At 24.6% G+C, this 22404-nt stretch overlaps 9 protein-coding genes and 1 non-coding gene across 10 annotated transcripts, besides 2 other annotated features; 5 read left to right on the top strand and 5 right to left on the bottom strand.

The window, feature by feature from the left end:
- Positions 1–17: 17 nt before the first annotated feature.
- Positions 18–575, bottom strand: EHI_146400 (phospholipase D, putative; the record flags this gene model as incomplete). The annotated part of the gene is made up of 1 exon (XM_001914036.1): positions 18–575. One exon carries the CDS (start codon positions 573–575, stop codon positions 18–20), a length of 558 nt encoding a protein of 185 aa, XP_001914071.1.
- Positions 576–1394: 819 nt separating this feature from the next.
- On the bottom strand, positions 1395–1795 carry EHI_146390 (uncharacterized protein). Its single transcript, XM_001914035.1, has one exon. The coding sequence runs from the start codon at positions 1790–1792 to the stop codon at positions 1424–1426; it is 369 nt and encodes a 122-aa protein (XP_001914070.1). The 5' UTR covers positions 1793–1795; the 3' UTR covers positions 1395–1423.
- A 342-nt stretch (positions 1796–2137) lies between these two features.
- On the bottom strand, positions 2138–2966 carry EHI_146380 (oxidoreductase, short chain dehydrogenase/reductase family; the record flags this gene model as incomplete). The annotated part of the gene is made up of 1 exon (XM_644824.2): positions 2138–2966. One exon carries the CDS (start codon positions 2964–2966, stop codon positions 2148–2150), a length of 819 nt encoding a protein of 272 aa, XP_649916.1. The 3' UTR covers positions 2138–2147.
- Positions 2967–3463: 497 nt separating this feature from the next.
- Positions 3464–4489: a repeat region.
- Positions 4490–4681: 192 nt separating this feature from the next.
- Positions 4682–4922: a repeat region.
- Positions 4923–5353: 431 nt separating this feature from the next.
- On the bottom strand, positions 5354–5815 carry EHI_146370 (60S ribosomal protein L27, putative). Its single transcript, XM_644826.2, has one exon. It carries the CDS (start codon positions 5812–5814, stop codon positions 5395–5397), a length of 420 nt encoding a protein of 139 aa, XP_649918.1. The 5' UTR covers position 5815; the 3' UTR covers positions 5354–5394.
- Positions 5816–6027: 212 nt separating this feature from the next.
- On the top strand, positions 6028–6866 carry EHI_146360 (uncharacterized protein; the record flags this gene model as incomplete). Its single annotated transcript, XM_644827.1, has 2 exons — positions 6028–6265; positions 6325–6866. 2 exons carry the CDS (start codon positions 6028–6030, stop codon positions 6864–6866), a joined length of 780 nt encoding a protein of 259 aa, XP_649919.1.
- A 124-nt stretch (positions 6867–6990) lies between these two features.
- Positions 6991–8759, bottom strand: EHI_146350 (calcineurin catalytic subunit A, putative; the record flags this gene model as incomplete). The annotated part of the gene is made up of 2 exons (XM_644828.1): positions 6991–8545; positions 8701–8759. The coding sequence occupies 2 exons, from the start codon at positions 8757–8759 to the stop codon at positions 6991–6993; spliced, it is 1614 nt and encodes a 537-aa protein (XP_649920.1).
- Positions 8760–10664: 1905 nt separating this feature from the next.
- Positions 10665–11433, top strand: EHI_146340 (40S ribosomal protein S3, putative). Its single transcript, XM_644829.2, has one exon. It carries the CDS (start codon positions 10678–10680, stop codon positions 11410–11412), a length of 735 nt encoding a protein of 244 aa, XP_649921.1. The 5' UTR covers positions 10665–10677; the 3' UTR covers positions 11413–11433.
- Positions 11434–13900: 2467 nt separating this feature from the next.
- Positions 13901–15676, top strand: EHI_146330 (calpain large subunit domain III containing protein; the record flags this gene model as incomplete). Its single annotated transcript, XM_644830.1, has 1 exon — positions 13901–15676. One exon carries the CDS (start codon positions 13901–13903, stop codon positions 15674–15676), a length of 1776 nt encoding a protein of 591 aa, XP_649922.1.
- Positions 15677–15802: 126 nt separating this feature from the next.
- On the top strand, positions 15803–18496 carry EHI_146320 (protein kinase, putative; the record flags this gene model as incomplete). Its single annotated transcript, XM_644831.2, has 2 exons — positions 15803–17524; positions 17864–18496. 2 exons carry the CDS (start codon positions 15803–15805, stop codon positions 18494–18496), a joined length of 2355 nt encoding a protein of 784 aa, XP_649923.2.
- Positions 18497–22202: 3706 nt separating this feature from the next.
- Positions 22203–22302, top strand: EHI_146310. Its single transcript has one exon. It is a non-coding gene; the product is annotated as a tRNA-Asn (tRNA).
- The last annotated feature ends 102 nt before the right edge of the window (positions 22303–22404 follow it).

Genomic DNA, 22404 nt, shown 5'->3' with positions numbered 1-22404 from the left:
CTCCTTTCTCTTCAATGTCAGACTTCTATAAAATGTCTTCTTGTATCCCACCTCCCTTGTGCTAAATCAATCCCTCCTAAAAATCCAATTTTATGATCAACAACTACAGTTTTCTCATGTTGACTATATCCCATCATCCATTTATGACAATAACACTCTATCTTCTCTTTTTCTTCTAAGATATTTCTCTTTTTTTCTCCTTTGACAACATCCATAAAAAATGGTGACTCATATATTATTATTTTAATACTTACTCCTTCTTCTCCTTTCTTCTCAAGTATTTCTTTTAATGTCTTTCCTTTTAGCCAATGTACTCCTCTTCTTATTAAAATTATCTCGGGGTCTATTCTCCAATCAGTTATATAGATACTCTCTTTCGCTTCATCTATACTCTCCCCTATCGCTTTCATCGCTTCTTCTCCATCTATAAGTCCTTTAACTCGATTCCCATTACTTGGCACACAAAAAACTGGCTTTTCTCTTACAAACACTCCTTTACTCCCTTTCTCTTCTATCTTCCTTACTATCTTTTCATCTTGTTTCTTGTGAAACACTCGAACTATTAATTTTTTCATCCCCTTTTCTTTCTCTTTCTCTTCTTTTATTTCCTTTGTCTTTTCTTCTCATCTTCTCTCTTTCTCACTCTTTCACTGCTTCTTTCTATTCCATGTCTTTAATCCACCAATCTACTCACAACTCTTCACTTTCTATCCTTTTATTACTTATTTCTTCTTTTAACTCATCCTCTTCTTTTATTCTTTTTTTTTTTGATACTCCTTTTCTTCTCATTGTATTATTTCTCTTTCTCCTTTCTCTAATTCTTCTCATCTCTTTTCTTCCTCACTCTTCTTCTTTTCACTCTACCTTCTTTCTTTTCCTTATTTCATAGGTTTTTCTTCATCATTTCGAAATATGCAAGAATAATATCAAACGAAAATAATATAATTTATGTTGTAATATTAAATAAATTAATTAATATAATATAATGATAATGAAATGTTTATTCAACGTAAAATAAGAAATAAAGAACGATGAAATTCATTATAATTAAAATAAAAACCAAAGAAGAAGATAAAATGAAGAAATAAAATGAAAGACGAAAGAAAAGACAATAATATATAACGAAACAAAAAATAATAAAATGATTTATTCACAAAACAAGAAGAAAACTTAAATAATAAGCAAAACAAAGAATTTACTCAGTTTAACTTTATGTGATATGATTAAAATGTCATTAATAAATGAATAAGTGAGAGGTTGATTAGCATTTAATTAACTATTTTTTATTTAACAAGAAATAAATACAAAAAGGTATTTTTATTTTATATCAAAAATAAACTTATTTCGCCTTTTACTAAATTAAGAAAGAAAGTTATTTATAACAAAAAAAAATTGGTTCAACTCAATTCAATTATAATAATACTTAGAGTTTATTGAAGGAAACAATGTCAACAGATTGAACATAATCTTCAAGACCTTCGATTTCTTCTTGAACAGATTCAGTATCAACTGAGTCTAAAACGTTGCAGATAATAGTAAGTTTCTTAATACCATAAGCAACGTCTTTTCTTTCTGATCCTTTCCATTCAAGTCCTTCTCTAGAAATAGCTCTGACAGCTGCTTCCATTTCATCAAGATTTGTATCTTCTCCCCATGGTTTAATATCATAAACAATTTGAGATTGTCCAACTGGTTCAGCTTTTTTAGCAGCTTCTTTGGCTTCCTTTCTCTTTTTTTCAGCTTCAATTTCTTCTGGTGTCATTTCTCCGAATAAATCCATATCGTCAGCCATTATTCCTTCTATTTGATTAAACACTTTTAGTTCTATCACTTATATATCCTGGGTTTTTTCTTTTCCTTTTTTCAATCTCATAATTCTATTTTTTTTGTAGTTTTCTTTAATTAAATTATAGTTTCTTTATTTTAAGTTCTTTTTTAGTTCATGTTATTTTTAGAATACCTAGGGTTTATTGTTATTATTCTTTCGTTGACTACATTCTTGTTGTTTTTTCTTCCTCTAGATAATAACTCTTATTTTCTTTCTATTACAAAACACGTAATAGAATTGTTCAATTTAAAAAAAGCTTGAATAGTCAATCACCTTGAACCAAAAAATAAAATATAAAAGACGGAATGAGGAAATAGTTTTAATTTAATGGGTATTTAATCCCTGTTATTTCTTCAAGTTTTAAAAACAATTTCTTTCTGAAGTTTAAGTCATAAGCTTGTTTTTCTGCCTTTTCCTCTACTTTATTGACAAAATACTTTCCTCTAACCTTTTGAAGGTCTTCGTTTGTTGCTAACCAATACTCATCATTAGCTTCTCCTACTTCAATACCACATTTTCCCCAGCTAAGAAGTAACATTTTAGTATTTACTGTTCCTGGGTCTAATGTATTAATCCAAAGATCTGGATATCGTTCTGTTAATTCAAAAGTAAAGGCAATAACACTTAACTTAGAATAGTCATACGCCCTATATCCATCATAATTATCTTTGTGTTCTATTAAATCTAAATCCATATAAGATGGTTGAGAAATACTTCCCACTTCAATAACTCTAGAATTTTGTGTTTTTCTGATTAAAGGAAGAAGTTTAAAAGTAATAATGAATGGAGCTAAAACATTAACTGCTAATGTCATTTCGTGTCCATCAACACTATCTTGACGTTCTAATAAAAATACACCAGCATTATTTAATAAAAGATCTAGTCTCTGATATTTTGATAAAAGTAAATCACACATCATCTTTGTCTTTTCAATTGATTGTAAATCACATACCACAAAATCTAGGTCAGCTTCTGGGATTTGTGATTGAATAATACCCATTGCCTTTTCTACTTTTTCTTGGGTTCTTCCATGGACAATGACTTTATACCCATCATGGGCTAGTTTAGTAGCAGTAAATAATCCAATTCCATCAGTTGAACCAGTAACAAAAGCGACTTTTTTTTCATTCGTCTGCATAATGAATAATAATCAAATTTTTTGCTGATTTTTTCATTTTTGTTTTCTTTTTGTGTTTTATGTTTATTTAGAATTGTCTCTTAATTTTATAGCATTAGTTCTTTATATCCAGAGACTTGTAATTCAGAAAATATTGGTATTTATTACAAATAGAATAGTTGAAAATTTTAATTAAAATCAGTTTTTTCTTTTTTAAATTATTTTTATCATATTATTAATGTATTTATCATATAATAAATATACTCTAGAAGTAAAGTGAAACAGGAATTTTCTTATGCTATTGTGTTACAAAAAAACTCTATGACAAAAGTAAAGCTTATCAAATTCACTTAAAAAACCATCTTGCAATAAGAAGAATATATTTGTGAACATTCCTATTAATTGATGTCTTTGAACAAGTTAGAATGAAAGTAGAGAAAGTTAAAGGTTCAATTAAAGACAAAAAAAGAAAAGAAAGAATTAAAGATAATAATCAAAATAAATGATGAGTCAAAGATAAAAAACAAGAGATGATAATCAGACAAGAAATACAACAAAACAAAGAAATAGAATTTTAATTGAAGTGTTGTATTGTTTTGCAATTAATTGGTTGAATAAGAAATTATATAAGAAATTAAGAAATGAACAAATAGAAAGTATAATAAAAGCAATAAACATTAATGTAAATAATGAAAAAGAATATATTAAATATATTAAAATATCACATAATATAAAAGAAAGCACTAAAAGGCACATTAAAGTGAAAGTGAATGATATAATAGAAGGAAGAGTAGAGTGTAATTCAATAATAAAAAAATATCATATTAAAGAATAACTCTACAGAAATTGATGAAGAATACCTTAACACTCTCATCAATAATATAAAAGAAATGAAAGTAGAAAAATGTTCAAACATTAATTACTACTGGAAAAGAAAAGAAACTGACGAATTGATAATGGAAATTAATAATAGATGGGTATTGTCAGGAAGCAGAATGCAGGATCTGCAAGATGATATGAAGATTGTTTCAATGATTATGCACATCTATCTCCAAAATAAAATAATAGGAGACAAATTTGATGAAATAAAAGAAATCCTAAAGAAAATTAATAGACTAGAATATCTAGTCAAGGGAAGAAAATGGTACAGAATAAAGTGCATCATGAAATTAAATGAATATGATGAAGAAGGAATAAAAGTTAAAGCACTAGAAAGAATAAAGTACCTAAAATATATGATGAGAATGAATAAAGAATTAAATTTAATAAAAATGCAATAATCAGAATCAATACAAATAAAATCATGTTTGATTCTAACAAGAAAATTAGAATAAGGAAGAAATACCCAAATAATGAAATATACCCAAATAACAATATTACTTTAGAATATTGGAAATGTTATATGAAACACAGGTGAGATTAAATAAAGAGAATTGAAAATAAAACAAATCACCTCGTGGAATGAAAGATATAGAAATTATGATAGTGTCATAATAACAATAAATGAATTAAATTTAAGTATAATGAGAATAAGTAACTGAAAATATTCAATGAAACAATATAAATTCAATAAAAGAAAGAAATCCAAAAATAAAATATAAATAATAAACAAAAAGAATAAAACTAATATAATAAATAATATATCTAATTATTCATATCTGAATAATAATGGAGATAAATGAAGAAAATGAAATAAAGAATAGAATAAAGAAAATAGAGAAACAAAGACGTGTCAAAACAAATTAAATTATAAATAAAGAAAGTATTAAACTAAATAAAGAAATAAAAATTTAAATTGACGTTAGTAAATAAGTTAAAAAACTTTGTCATTAAAAACATTAATGTTATTAAATAATTTTATCACATTCAAACGTACTCAGTAGAATAAATAGAAGAAGGGTCATTGACGTGATTAGTCTCAGATGAATAAGGAACCATATAAATTAATTTAATTAACACTTAGTTAATTAATATTTATTATATTTTCTTAATAAAATCTTCAAGTACTACTAACTTTAGCTAACTTTTTATTTAAAGACAGACAATTTAGTTTTTTTTTTAATTATTTAAGAAAATTTATTAGGTTAATATTCCTGTTATATTACTCAAATAGATTGTAACATTTATTTTTTTTAACAACTAATTCTATACAAATGCTTTTGATGTAAGACTGTCAAGCTTTTAAAATACTTTATTGTTTTTATTCAAAGAGTTTATTGAGTATTTATTACTAACTAACCAGTAAATTTTAAATAAACAACAAATTAGTTGTTTAGTGAATAATTTTTAATTCAAATTATCTCAAAATAACATCTATAACAACACAACTATTCTTATTATAAAAGAAGAAAGCCTCAAAAAACCCACTCTTAACTTAGAAGAAAGAAAAAGAAATCAAAACCTAAAATCAATCCTGGTATTTACTCAATAACCCAAATCATTTACTCGTTTAGAAGCGAAGTTTAGTGAACAACCATGATTCTTTACCCTTTCTGTATTCTTCAGCAAATTGAGAGGAAATGGCTTTCTTTTGGGAAATTGGATAAACTTTACCAGCTTCAAAGGTGTTGATTTTAACCTCTTTAATAAGATTGAATTGTTCAAGGCTAACTGTGTATTTAGTTGGCATAACATGATTAACATTAATAACCTTGCAGAATGATTTAACAGAAGTTCTCATTTGTTGGACTTTAGCAGACATTTTTCTAGTGATCTTTAATGGAGCTCTTTCAACACCAACAACAGTGACAAATCCATATTTTCTGTCTTTAGTTCCTTGAAGATTGACAGAGGAAACAACGGCTTTCTTACCGGCGAATCTTCCTGAAAGAATAATAACAACACGACCTGGGGCGAGGATCTTGCTCATGTTTCACTCTTGTGCAAGTTTTGTAGTTCAGAAGGGTATCTTTTTCGTTTTGGGGTTTCCACTTTTGTTGCATTATTTTTATTATAGTATTATTATATTATTTATTATTATATTATTTAATTTATGTTATTTATCTCACATTTTATTATTAATCATTAAATTATTTCCTTGAGGTTTTAAGAAGAACTTATAATCCAATTTGTCTTAGTGGATATGACAAAAGTATGTATATTAATTGATTGGAGTCAGTCGTTCACTGATAAAAATGGTAGTTTCTATAGTGGTGCTTCTCTTAATGAAAAAGAAAATGCTTGCTTATTAATTGAGAAATGTGATAAAGTTATTAATTTTGTTGATGTCCATTCACAAACATCAAAAGAGTTTACTATTAATGGTGGTATTTATCCAATACATAACCTTGTTGATGATGACCTTACACTTTCTCCAAATGGTTTGTTCTTTTTGTTATTTAGTATTACAAAAATAAAACAAACTCAAAAAATGACATAGAAAATGCAAGTGCTCGTTTAACCGAAAAAATTCAAAAAAAAATTGAAGAAAAAAAATTAAAGAGTGGAGTTGTTATTCCAAATAATGTTATTTATCAAACTCCTGAACAACCAATTTCTATTGAAGCAATAACAAAAACATTTGATAAATTACCTATAATTCATTCACCAGAAGAATATCAATATGATTATATTATCAGTTGTAAACATTTCTTTAATGGAACTGCTTTACAACGAATTCCACAAGGAAATATTGTTGATGAGTTTACTGCAGCCTCTATTCTTCAATACCAATATGGTACTGGAAAAGGATTAACCTTTTATATTTCAGGAGTTGTTACTGGGATATGTGTTATTCACACTGCTGCTGGATTAAAACAAATGTTCCCACAATCAACAATTATTATTGTAAAAGATGCTTGTCATCCATTAATTGGAGAGCAATTTGGTATTTCTTCAGAGGAACAAAATGACTTTATAGTTTGTGCTTTATGTACACAAATTGGAATTTTATATAAATCTATCAATACTCTAACTTTTTAGTTAAAAGAATATTTTTTACCTGTTTTTTTTTCTTAATTATTTCTTAAAAATGAAAAACATAAAATTTCTTACTAGAATAAATTTAGGTTTGTTGTTTAGTAAGACAGATAGTAATTAATGAAATTCAAGATTTCTTTAAGAAAATAAGTCCTCCTTTTTCTTTTGTTGGTTTTAATTGTCCACCAGGACCACCAGATAATGGCCTTGGTTGTGTTTCTTGTTGTTGTTTTTGAAGAAGTGCAGGAGATGACATTCCTTTTCTTAAAGCACCTGGATGATGTTGGAATTTTCTAGTAATCATTTCAGGAGTTGGGCATGATTCATTAACTTCATCTAACATACAAGCACGTTCAAATAATGACATATTCTTATGATAGTCTTTGTCATTCACTGCTAATAATTTTTCACGACGTTCTTGAAGTTTTGAAGATTTAGCAAATAATTTCTTACTCTTTTCAGCAAGTAAGTCACTTTCTGGTTCATCTCCAATATTCTTATCATCCTTAATTCCAACAATAAGTTCTTGTAAAATTGTTATTATTCCTTCCATCAAATAGTCTAATGAATATGACATTCCATCCTGGAAATCTTCTAAAACAACAGGATGCTGTTTCCAAACAAATGTTTTAATATCAAATGGCCGAGTAGTGATTTTCATAACCGCTCCATAATTTTTATAATAATCACAATAATTAGGTGCAGAAAATATAGTGAAGACTTCTGAAAGATGTCTAGATGGATTGAAATATTTATGGTCTTTAAATCCATTATCCTGAACTTGATGAGCCCTTACAATACAAAAAAGATCATTTGCCGCAAGAAATCTATTAACTGCTTTTTTACCATAGAAATATGAAGTTTTTCTTTGTTTATTTGGTTTGAAAGTTATTTCTTCCCACTCTTTACGACTAACTCCAAACCATTCTGGTGAGTCAGGATCCCACTCTGAAACAGGATCAGACCATAACAAATCACATAACGACCCTTCACTTGGTGGTTCTGTAAATCTATTAATTTTCATGATATCTTCTAAAAGACCAACTGATGGACTAAGACCACCATGCATACACAAAATTCTACCATTAACATTTTGGTTAATTAAAGCACATAATGGTAAGCAATCAAAACAACTAACAAATTCATCATAAATTTTAATATTATATTTGCTATGACATTCTAATAAGAATGTCATATACTCACACATTAACCTACTTTCATGATTTCCTCTTAACATTTTAATATTATTTGGATAGCAAATTTTAAGAGCAAATAAATAAAATACAACTTCTGTACTAAAATCTCCACGGTCAACATAATCTCCAAGAAACACAAATTTATTATCTTCAGGACTTCCTAAAAGATCCATAAAATTTAACATATCATAAAATTGTCCATGAATATCTCCTACAATAATTGCTGGTGCATCAACTTCTAATATATTCTTTTCACTTCTAAAAATATCAGCTGCTTGACGAATTAATTTAACGGCTGCATAATTTTCTAATCTTCCTTGTCTCCTTAAATGTTCTTTTAAAATTTTTAAATTAGGTTTACCATTAGGACCACTAAAAAGCATTGAACATGTAAGAACACGGTCTTCTTGTGAAATAGTTTTCTGTTGAACTTCAACAGCTGGTAATGGAACTGTTTGTGGATCTGAAACAATCAATAAAGAATTTCTATATGTCAGTTACTATAAAATTATGCTTTAAACTGAATTCTTTCCGAAAGAAAACTGTGTTACTTGATATACTTCATATTACTCTTTTAATCAAAAATTAACAGGGTTTGTTTTGTTTTTCTTTTCGGAGTTAATTAATAAATACCAACAAACCGATAACTATTTGATAAATTTATTGATTCAACTGGAATAGACCTCGATCGTGATCTCATGTTTTTTATTTGAAGATGAGATGATCTGGATTTTTGATTGGTTGGTTCCACGTTTTTATAATCTGAACTTCTCTCTTTAATAACAAAAACTATATTTTATTATATTTAAAATTATCCTTCTGTTTCTTCCTTAAAGCAAAGGAAAGAAACAAAAATCTCTCTCTAAACAATCATTTACAAAATTTTTCGTTTTTTTTTGTCAATAACAACTCTGTATCTAAGTAAAGAGAAAACAGATAACATGAGAATGTAAGGAGAAAATATTACTAGAAATATAAGACGTATTTGTTGGATTGTTTGAAAGAGCCACTAACTTAAAGATAAGAAAATAGTTAGTATATGTGGTTTTTAGTCTTGTTTTAATTAAATAATGTTTAAACGAAAATATAGAAGTATTACTTTTTTCATATATTTTATATATCTCATTATGAAACCAATAATGGTAGTTCTGTTAATACAAATCCTTGTCGCCGTTATTCTGGTCATTATTAAGTAAAAAAATTATCAATGTTAATAACGGATTTGTTGAACATTAAATTAACAAAAAATGAGAATACCCAACATAATAAAAAAGGTAATAATCCTTTTAAAGATTGTGAAATAGAACTTCCAAACACATGAAATAAATGATTAACAAAAAAAATCAATTTTAATGACATTTAATGATTAAGTGGAGAATTTAATGTAATTAATAAGTATATAGTACATTATTTTTTAATATTATTAATTATTACTTATACTACTATTATATTCAAAAAAGTAATTATTGTTATTCATAGTAATTATTCGTTTTATGGTATAATTAGTAAATTGATATTTTCATATAAACTTCAATATCTTTACTAAGCAATTTATTAATAGAGATTGTTGTTGAAAGGTAGTTTAAAGTAAGTTTATTTCTTTATTTTATTACAAAAATAATTATAATAATAAGTATTCAAAGAAAAATTACTCAGTTTTTCTGATAGTTTTATTGATAAATTTATAATTATTAAATAAGATTGACAATGTATTGACTCATTGAAAATATATTAGTATTACATTGTAATAATTGAAAATTTTGGGTACTGAAATTGTATCTTTCTTTTTATAATTTAAGGTTCTTTTACATACAATGTATTTGTTCATATTTTTCGAATTATCTTTAATTTACAGAGAATCTTTTCAATATAATTTCAATGATTTTATATTTTTTCAATCTTATGATTCTTATTTACTTATTCAAACAATTCAATCCCGTTAGTTTCAATTTTTGTGAAAAAAAAATACATCAATAATTATTTTTTTATTAATATCTCATTAATTTTTGGGAATAGTTCTTTCTATATCTTTAAACAACCCAATAAATATATACAACTTATTACTCTTTTAGATGTTTATTCATTGATAAGTTAAAATATCTAGAAAAAATAAGCATATTTAACATCTTGATAACTTTTTCAATACCTCTATCATTTAAAAAAGATAAAAATAGTCTTTATATCAATAATCATAAATGTATTTTAAATAGTAAATGAGTATTTTTTTTTAATTCTGTTTCAATCAAATCATCAAATTATTAATTTTTCATTTCACTTATTTTTATTTTATATATGGTTTTATTTTTGGAGTTTATTAAAAAATTCATTTGCCATTTTTTTAAGCAAATATTGTTCAATACAAAACTTCATTTGAATAGTTTTAATACTTTTTGTAGTAAAGAAATGTTTATAACCAAGAATTGAAAAAAAGTAAATTTCACATAAAATTTAACGTACAATTTTTATTGGAAGTTCTCCATTTTTATCTAATTTAATTACCTATAATTTTAATAGTAATGGTTATAAATGTTATATAAAACATCAAAAATGATAAGAAAAAATGAAAAAAAAGGGTTTTTGTAAAAAATAAAACAAGAAGAACTAGAAAACTAAAAGCAATGTTCTGCTTAACTAAGACCAAAGCCCTCAATGTTGATGTTCTCAAGACTAACATTTCAAGAAAACACAAGTTTGTTGCTGATGGAGTTTTCTATGCTGAACTTAATGAACTCCTTCAAAGAGAACTTTCAGCTGATGGATATTCAGGTGTCGAAGTTAGAAAGAATGGATCTAAATTCCAAATTATTATTAGAGCCACAAGAACCACTAACATTATTGGAGATAAAGGAAGAAGAATTCATGAATTAACTAATCTCCTTATTGCTAGATTTGGATTCCCAAAAGACAAGATTGAACTTTATGTTGAAAAGGTTCTTGCTAGAGGACTTTGCCCAGTTTCTCAAGCTGAATCTATTAAATATAAGATTGCTGAAGGTCTCCCAGTCAGAAGAGCTGTTGGATCAGTCATGAGACTTATTATGGACTCAGGAGCTAAAGGATGTGAAGTTTCTATTTCTGGTAAATTAAGAGGACAAAGAGCTCAAGGAATGGTCTTCAAGGAAGGATATATGATCAAATCTGGTAATGCTACTAGACAATTCTATTCATCTGCTGTTAGATGTGTCCTCCTTCGTATGGGTATTATTGGTATTAAAGTCACCATTATGTTAGATACTGATCCATCTGGAAAGAATGGACCAGCTGCTAGAATTCCTGATGTTGTTGAAATTAAGACACCAAAGGACGAATCAACTACTGTTAAGACTGAAGTTATTCCAGCTAACAAACAATAAGCAAATTGCTTTTTGATTTAATTTGTTTTAAACCTAGAAAAATAAAAGAAAGACATTTAAATAAAGATTAACTATTTATTTTTTGTAAATATTTCAAATAATTAAAAAAGAAAGAAGTTAATATCATTTATGAATTAATTGTCATAACCATATACTCAGTTATTTGATTTAATCTACTTTCCATACTTTTTTGATTTAACAATACATTGTTGTTTTTAATTTTAAGGAAAGTCTTATAAATTTCATCAATAATACTAACTCATTCCTTACTAAAATATACTCTAATATCTATTGAGTCAATGGTACTAATTAAAAGTATATTTTTGTCTTCATAAGCTTTAAATTCTTGAAAATATAATGTAGGTATGTTTTTTTTTCATTAACAAATGTTGATAAAATATCCTTTTTTTTAAATAGGAATAAAATAGCTTTTACAAATATTAGACAGATTATATAGATGTTTAACTAAATAAAAGAAAATTTCAAAAACATTTACTTAGTTTGTACCTACAAAGATACAAAAAATATTTAAATCCACAAGTTGATTGTATGATCCTTTCTTCCTTTATGAAAGAGATATTCAATTATATAGGTTAATCATAATTGATTTATTTTTTGCTCTTCTTCCTTAAATTTTTTCTATTTTTATTTTTCTATAATTATTTTTAAATTTATATTATCTGAATTATATTTTCTATTATTTCTATTTTACCCTTTAGATGTTATGAATATTTTTTTGTAATTTAACTTATTCTAAACCTTCTTATTTATTTTGATTGTCATTTTCATATAATTTTGGTTTTCGTTCCTTTGAATTTTATTACTTCTTCTCTAAATCTTTCACATTTCCTTTCTTTTGTTTATTCTCTTATGTTTGTAATAAAATTTTTGTATTTCTTTTACATTATTCTTTTGTCATTTTCCTTTAATTATTAAATTTAATTTTTATAATATTATATATTTTTAAAACTATTTATATTTCTTTAAGTACCAATGAATAAACAAGAGACTGAATTATAGTCTCATAAAGACAATTAAAAATAGAAAAACAAGTAATGGAATTAGACAGTTATTTTATTTTGATGATTTTAGCATTAAAAGTTGTATTTAATAAATACATAATATAAATAATATTATTTTACTCTTATTTTTTTTAACAAACTCATTAGATTATTGGGTTTATTCATTAAAGTTATTATTATTGAATATTATTGAAACATTTATTTTAACTTATATCATATCTATACAAAGAATAAATAAATGAAATATTGAATAATTTCTTATAAAAATTATTTAAAAAAAATGAAATAATGTTTGTATATTGAAATTATCAGTAAAACGTTGAAAATAATATAATGACAATAACTTTATTATTTTATATTAAGTGCCTTTTTCATTTAAATATATGTTACTTCATTACTTCTTTCATTTTTTATTATTTTCATTTATTTACAATATGTAATTGTATCAGTTTGATATAGTATTGATGATTTATATTTATCATGTTTTGTTCAATACAAACAACAATAGAATAACTTCATACATAATACACAATGAAATTATATATGAAATGATGATATTAATAAAAATATTAAAAGAATAAATAAACACATGATATGAAAGAAAAAAAGAACCAAAGAACAAAATATTGAAAAACTGGAATTGAAGAAAGAAAAATAAACCATACTCATAATTGTAAAATAAAAAGTATAATAAAAAGAAGAGAATATATGAAAAAATGAAGAAAGAATAGAGAGAAAAAACTAAATAATATCATGAAACACATAAATTTCTACCAAAATTGAGTAAATAAAATAATAAATAACAATAAAAGAAATAATGAACAAAAAAATAAAATAATTGAATTGTTAGGAAGTATTAACAATTCATATTCTCATTAATTAAAGCCTTCTGAACCATAAAATGATTAAATTCACTTTAATAGAATAAGTTAATTGAAACTCTTTTTGGTTAATAGTTAATTTCTAACACACAAACATCAAACAAACATAGAACATGACAAAAAAGAATAATAGAAATAGAAGAGAAACTAAAATATACTTCATTTCTAATAATTGAATATAGTTGTAGTATGTTTATTGTTTATATTTATAGTATTAACTATTCTCTATAATGTCTTACTTCCCACAATGGAAATATTATATTTAATTCTTTATGATTAGTAATATTACTGCTTTATTTCAACTCCTTTTATATTCTTTCTAATTTTTCTTCTTTTATTTGACTAAGTTATTTTTTTATCAAGTGGTTTACTCCAAAACTGTTATTCAGTGTAAAAATTTATAACAAATTAAAAAAGAAAAAACAAATGAAAGGAAAAAAGAAAAAAAAACATCAAGAAGAGAAGTAAAAAACAAAACTAAAAATTAAGAAAACGATAAAAATAGATTATAAGATTCGCCTTTAAACTAGAAAAGAAAATATTAATAGATTTGCAAAAAGTACTGAATAAACCAAATAATAAAAAATGTCTAAAACACCGAGAGAAAGAGCAGGAAGAGAACCTAAAATGGGAAAAGTAGGAATGCTTACCATTCAATTTGAAGATTGTAAAGATGGTGCATTAGGATATATTGTATGTGATGTTGATCATTTAACATACATTACTACAAAAAAGAAAGCAAGTAAAACATTAAAGATAGATGAAACATTATATTTTCCAATAAATAGTGCAAGACCAAACATTCATTTCTTTTTATATAAACCACGTTTAATTGGAAGTAAATGTGTTGGATTTTATCAATTAAATATGGCAGATATAAAAGAAAGTGATCAAGAATTACATTATGTTCAAAGTATAAAGAAACCTAAAAACATTCTTGAACCAGATATTGGAGAAGTTAGACAACCTGAAGAAACTGGAACAGGAAATGATAAAAAGAAAAAAAAGAAAGAAAAAGTATTACCACAATTTAAAGTTTCAATGAAATTTACACCAGTTCCAGTAGAAGAAAAAAAATTAGATGGAATTGTTCTTGAAGGAGAATGGAAAAAAGGATTTGATGCAGGAAATATTATTTCTAATCCTAAATGGTATGAAAATCCACAATTTTTATTAACATTAACAGGAAAATTACATATTAAAGTATGTTTAAAACAAGATAATATTAATAATAGAGTTACATTCTTTATTGTTAAATATGATCAAGTATTTTATGAAAATAGACCATTAACTTTATTTGATCCAAATGAAGTTATTAAAATAGATGAAAATTTCTTAAATACTATGGCTTCTGATAATATTGAACATTCATTTGAATTAGATGCTGGTTCTTATGTTATTATTCCAACTAATCTTAATAGAATTTCTAGTATTAATCCAGAACCTTATCATGGTAAATTCCAAATTGCTGTTTCAACAGAACATATGGAAGCTATTGAATTTATTCCAATTGATTATAATAAAGAATGGAAATTCTTTGAAGATAGTAAAAAGTGGACACAAACTAGTAATGGAGGAGCTGATAGAGGAAGTCCATATGAATTTTATCATAATTATCAATATGTAATTGAAACTAAGAAAGACACTAAAATGTCTATTACTATGGAACAACCTGATAATAAAAATAAAATTGGATTTTATCTTTTTGAAACTAAACAAACTGATAGAAAAGAAATTGACTTTGGTGAATTAGTTGAAGAAACTACAAATTTGATTTCAAATGTTTGTGTTGGAAAGAATTTTAAATTAAGAGAAGGAAAATATATTTTAGTTCCATGTACTTCAGAAGCTGGAGAAGTTGGAGAATTTAAATTAAAGATTTATTATGAAGAAGAAAATGTTATAATTAAAGAATTAACAAAAGAATGGTCAAATATTGTTTCAGTTAATGGTGAATGGAAAGAAGGAACAGCTGGAGGAAGTGTTGATGATCCTGAATCATTTGTAACAAATCCACAATATGTTATTAAAGCAAAATACAATAAAGAAGAATGTAAAGACATTATTATTTTATTATCACAATTTATTGGAGCATCAGGAAAGATTGAAAGTATTGGACTACCAGTATTTGTTAATCTTGAACAAAAATTAGATGCTGATGATATAAATGAAGATAACTTAGTTAATTTACCAGAAGCATGGGTAAGAAATAGAAATGTATTTACTTGTTTTGAAGTTGATGAAGAAGATGGATTAGAAGTTATTGTTATTCCATCAACAATGAAACCAAATACATTTGCTAATTTTAAAATTACAATTTTAACTGATGTGAAAGATGTTACAATTGAAGCATTAGAATAAATTTAATTTCTTTCATTTTTCAATATATTTTTAATGATTTTATTTTTAATAAATAGTTTATTTGAATAAAAAAGAAGAAAAATAAAAAAACCCTAAAACAGAAATAAATTAAATAAATAATTATTCATGCAGAATCAACAAAGAAAACTTGATGATGAATCATTACATATTATTAAAGAGTTACAACAAATACCAGACAGTAAAAAAACTTTTTTAACAGAAATATGTTTTGATGTAGCAATAACATTTGGTAAAAGAACAGAGTATCGTATGTTATATTTTAATTTTAATTTAAGAAAAATATTTTTCTTAAGACATGCAAAAGTACGTGAAGAAATTTTATTTTCATCATTATCACAAGTTGGACTTGATGATAAAATTAAAATTATTTGGAATGATCTTTTTGGTAATGCTACAACTCATTATATTATAACACAATCTTATAGTGATACTGTACAAATATTTTATTTATTAAGAACTTTATCGTTTCACCCTCTTTCTAGATTTTTTGAAGAAGACTTTAAACATGACATCGTTAAAAAAAAATATTCTGTTAAATGTAAAAAAAGAGGTCAAACAGCTTGGGCTCATAGACAAATGATTATTTATAACGGTGAATTTATTTTATTCGGTGATAACCCTCATATCCCTTTAACTATTTGTCCTTTATCTTCTAAAGTTTCTTTTACTATTCACGCTAATTATATTCTTGAAATTAATACTGCAATCAGAAAAATTATTCTTTCTTTCTCAAATGATCATGAATTAAATATGACTTATAATACTTTAATGACTTGTGAACAATTCATTCGTCCTCCAGTAATTATTAAAGTTCGTACATTCACATCAAATAAATTAGCGTATTTACTTAATAGTTGTAGAGATATATGTATTAAAAATATGTTATATCCTGATGAATGTGTAGAACATTTTGCAGTTTTATGTGAAATATTACGAGCTATCACAAAAAAACGTTCTGTAACACAAGGAAATAAAAAAGAAATTATGATAGAAGAAGATGAATATTTGAAGAAACCACAAATTGGTAAAAAAATAATTTACCCAGAAGATGAATTAAAACAATATTGCTTAACTGATGACCCTAAAAAGTATTATAAAAATTTTGTTTCAGTAGGTAAAGGTGGGTTTGGAGATGTTTATAAAGTTCAAAGAATAGATGAACAAGGATATGTTGCATTAAAAGTATTAAAACATTCGGTAGAAGAACGATCAGAAAAAATGGGAATTGAAGTTGCTCGTATGAAATTGTGGGATCACCCAAACTTAATCAAAATGATTGGGTGTTGGTTATTTGGTAATCAAGTATTTATTTCTATGGAATATTGTTCATTAGGGACATTAAAAACAATAATAAAAAATCAACCAATGCCATTACAAGATATAGCTTATGTTATTCAATGCTCATTAAAAGGGCTAGAATATATTCATAAACAAGGATTTATTCATAGAGACATTAAAACTACTAACATTATGTTAGATGGAAATTATAATGTCAAGATTATTGATTTTGGATTAGTTGTAAGAATTAGTTCTAACCCATCAAATAGGGCTGGTTCTAAATCATATATGGCTCCAGAAGTTATTAAACAAATTCCATATAATGAGAAAGTTGATGTTTGGAGTATTGGATGTGTTGCTCAGGAGTTGTTTGAAACACAACCCCCATATAAAGAACATGGGGTAATTAAAGGAATGTTTAAAACAGCAGTGTATGGAGCAGAAGGTTTAAGAGATATAACTAAAGCACCAGTTGATTTTGTAGATTTTATTAATAAGTGTTTTGTTTTTGAAAGTAAAGATCGAGCTTCTTGCACAGAATTATTAACGGTTTGTTTAATTTTAATTTTCTTATAGATAAATTATACTCATTTATAGTGTTCATTTTTCAATTTGTCTAATAAGTCTAAGTATTTTCATTAATGTTAGTTTGTATAATTTTGAATTATTCATTTTTCTTTTCAGGTTTGTTTTATTTCCTGTAAAAATGATTCAATCATCAGATTTTATCTTGTTTATTATTAAAGAAACTTTAAATAATCCTTTTCAAAAAAAAAATTAATAAAAATAAAAATGAAAGAAAAAAATTGAACTTCTAATAAAAAGACAATGTCAGTTTGCGGTTTTTACTATTTCTGAAATTAAAAGATAACTTATAATTGTTTTTAGTGCTGTGGAAAAGATACAACTCAAAGACAACAACCAACAGCACTAGATGTTGTTGATGCTGACACAATCTCAAGTAATACTTTTAATGAGTCATCTATCGATTATATTTTTAAATTTATTATTATTGGAGAATTTTCTGTAGGAAAGACTTGTCTCTTGATGAGGTTTCAAGATGGAACTTTCAGAGAAGAGTATGAGTCAACTATTGGAGTTGAGTTTGGAACGAAAAATGTTCAGATTCAAGACACTATAATAAAACTCCGTATTTGGGATACTGCTGGTTCAGAAAAATTTAGGTGCATTACTAGAGGATATTTCCGAGGGTCTGTTGGAGCTATTATTGTTTATGATATTTCAAATAGAAACACCTTTGAACATATTGATGAATGGGTACAAGAATTAGAAAAATATAACCCAGGGAATCATGTTCTTATGATCATTGGTAATAAGTGTGATTCTTCTCAACGTACAGTTACAACAGATGAAGGTAAGAATAAAGCCAAAGAATTAAATGCTGAATTTTTTGAATGTTCTGCTAAAACAGGGGAAAATATTGAAAGAGCATTCCTGACATTGACAGAATTAGTATTAAGAGATGTTAGTTCAGGAAAGATTTCATTAGAGAATAATTAAATAAAAGAAAGGTCTAGTTTATTCAATTGACTCCAAGACATCTCTGTCTTGTTTTGAATAGAATTAATCAAAAAAACAATATTTTTAATTTGAATGAGAAAGCAAAGAATAATTTTTTAAAAGAGGTTTATGTTATTTTTTTTTTATGTTTCAATGTATTAATTAAAAATAAATTGAAAAGTTATTCTAACAAGTGGTTTGTTCGTATCTATAATTCATTAACATTGATTATAAACCAAAGTCTTCAAGATTTAATTATTTGGAAAATGAAATAATGACATTAATAATTAATATCCTTATTTTGTTAATTTATCATTTATTTTAGAATATTATTTAATATATTTTTTATTCTGGTTAATGATTTAAAATAATTATGAATTATTAAAAGGTATTTAATAATATCAGTGAATGAATATTAAATTATTTTGTGTTTTACTATCTTCTTTATTTTTGAGACTAAAAGTTGTTTCTCATATTTATTCAATTTCAATAAATAGCTATTTTCAATATAGTGGATTTGGTTAAGTTATTTACAATGATACAAAACATTCATCATTTAATTCATTTAATCATAGAATTGAACAAGTTTCTTTCAGCTCCAAACAATTTAATATTTAATATTATTTCTATATGGTTATTATATGTATTTTATGTACTATTTCATTATTTCTTTGTTTGTAATTAATATAAATGAATTGGCAATAGCAATAAATATGCCATAAGTTAATGGTGTGTGTCAGTCAGAAAATCCTTGTATTAGGTTAAAGAGTAATTGTAAATTATTTATTTAAAACAGAAAAAGGAACAAAATACAACATAAAAGTAAAAAGTACAATTAGAAAAAAAGTAGTTGGAATTGAAGTTGGTTATAATAAAAGATTATAGTGTGTTTTTCTAGAAGAGGAAATTTGTAGTCAACACATAACTTTAAAAAATGAAATTAAACTAGCACTTATCTTTGGAAAATGTTTGAGTGACATTCAAAATAAAGAAAAAAGAAGATTATCATTTATGTACCAAATGAAATATATTATAGAAGTAAAAGAAACATATTAGTAGCAACACAACTTGGAGGAATGAAAAATTTTTGAGGTAGTTAGTAAAGTAGTTTCATTGTTTTTATTTTTGAAAAACGACAATAACTTAGAAATGAAAATTATGACAATTATTAAAGGGGAAACTAAAGAAGAAGTTAATATTAGTTATGTACTTGTAAATAGACAAAACAATACAAATAATTGTAATAGTTGAAAATAAAATAATAAGGAATGAAAATCAAGAAAAAGCTAAACAGAAAAATTATAAGAATAATAATATTAAGTCAACACGAATATAGAGAGAATAAAATAATTTCATTTATTGGTAGTGTTTATTGAATTACATCAAAAGAAATTAAAAGATATTGATTTAATGAATTTGAAATAACAAAATAAGAAATATATAAAAACTATGTTGTAATGTTGCAAGGGATGATTCAATAAAATAATATTGAGTAATATAAATTAATACAGTAAAGAGAAGTTATTAAAAAGACAAATTTTTTAACATAGTATAGTTGAATGGCAGAATAATGAAAAGTATAAAACATAAAAAGAATGAAATTATGACAAAACTCAATAATAATGTCAGTGTGCTTTGATGATATTAATGAATTTTATTAATGTAGAAATTGTTGTTAAAGTGTTTCAATGAAATATGAATAATTTCATTTTTAATTCATAATGTCAGAATAATTGTTTAAGAAGGTTATTTCATAATATTGAATCATATCACATTTATAATAAAAAATGAATTGTTTGAAGTTTGAAGAATAAATAAAGAAATAATATTATCCAAATTTAATTACTAAAAGAATTGAAAAGAAAAGGAAGAATTGAAAATAATAAAGTATGATATATAAAGTACGATAGAAGTACTGAATTAAAATATAAATAAAAGTTGATTCATGAGGTGTTGAATTTCTTTAAATACTGTAGTTCATTAAAATCAATTTCTATATCAACTACAATTAGTGAAATGTGAAATGGATGTTTTATTGATATTAAACATTAAAATGAGTTTAATTTCAACTAATATAATTTATAGAATTTGAGAGAGTTATTTTATTGATTTCGTTTTGAATAGGAGTTAGTATTGAATGAGTGATTAGCAGAAAATATCTCTGTAGAATGAAGGATTTGAAACAAAAAATAAATAGAATGGATTAAAAATTGTATTTTAATTGAAATTATTTTAATATTATTTTATCTTTACTGCTTAATGTTTGTGATTGTTATGTATTATGATATTTGTACTGATTAGTAGAATTTATTCATTAAATTGTAATTATATATAATGTATTTATTTAAAACATTCAATACTTGTTGTATTTATTATTGTCATTAAATAATGTTTACTCTCGATTTATATCAAAGCATAGACTTGATAGTATCATTGTAATAATAGACATTAGCTGTCAATGTTTTGAAGCTATTTTACTTATATATGAATTAGTAATTTTTTTTAACAAATAATGAAAATGACCAAATAAAACAATAGAAATGATGTAAACAATGAACATTTCTATTTGGTTCAATTGAACATATTCTCAAACTAAAAATGAATGAGTTTATTTTATTGATTAGAAATATTTATTTAGTCATAATGTTGTTGAAAGACAGAATTAAATTGGATTTTTATAACAACTATATTAATGATAAACATATTCATTGTCATTGAATAAAACTTGTTTATTTCAAAGAAATGACTGTAGACAAAATAATCCAAGAAATTTTAAACAAATAATAAAACTAGTTAAAAAAAATCCAAAAGAAACAAAGTTTGTAGTACCAACTAACCCCTATTAAAGTAACATTGAATAAGACAAAATATACACAAATTCTATATTAAAAGAATATACAAATAATACTAAAATATTTTTGATCAAAAGCAAAGAAACTTAAATCTACTAATGATAACAAGATGAATTTGTTTTAAGAAAAGTTGACAAATGAGTGTTAGAAATGTGAAATTAAGAACTAAAATAATATAAAAATTGTTTAATTAATTCATTGTATAGAAAAAATAACCATTATATAAATGAGTGGTGTAGTTAAGTTTTATCAGAGATAAATTCACTTAAATTTATAAAATAAGCAAATGAGGAATTAGAATAGAATTTTGTTAAAAAGTATGGATAAAGAACATGTTATCATAATATCTGTCATTGAAAATAAAGACTATTAATTCAATAACATAAAGAATCGTTTAAATATAGTATTTTTCAAGTTTATTAATTTCATTTTATTGTAAGTAATGTTCATAAAGAGATGAAAGTTATTGAAGAACAAAATTAAGAATAATTTAACAATGAAATATGCCACATATTAATAAATACAACGTAAATGAAATAAAATGAAATAAAATGAAAACGACACCATAACTTTTCAATGAAAAAGATATTAATAATTGTATTGGTTATAGTAGTATTAAATGAATAATTGAGTCGTTGAAAATAAAACATATGTGAAAATTTCATAGTTGTAATAATTATTTTCATTAATTTAAAACAATGAAAACATACTCTCGAATGATGAAACACATATGCTTGTTTATAGTGTTTGTGCAGATGATACTAATAAGATATTCATGAATTAATGCAAAAAATTCATTTCTTAAATAATTTCAAAAAAGTAAAGAATAGCCATTTAATTCAAAAATTTGAAAAGCAGTCGTAGTTTAGGTGGTAAAACACTTTCTTACTTTGTTAAAGAATCGAACTTGTTAACAAAACGTGAGGGTCGAAGGTTCAACTCCTTCCGATTGCATTTTATTTTTATTTATTTTTTGAAATATATAACAATAAAATTAACAATAAAAATACTATAATGAAACTAAAGAAAAACAACTATGAAATTATTATAAAAACT

The sequence above is a fragment of the Entamoeba histolytica genome, genomic scaffold, assembly GCF_000208925.1.
Source record: "Entamoeba histolytica HM-1:IMSS scf_1104750518509 genomic scaffold, whole genome shotgun sequence".
Taxonomy (NCBI): domain Eukaryota; phylum Evosea; order Mastigamoebida; family Endamoebidae; genus Entamoeba; species Entamoeba histolytica.
The sequence above is the reverse complement of the archived record's forward strand: the minus strand, read 5'-3'. Positions and strand labels throughout refer to the sequence as shown.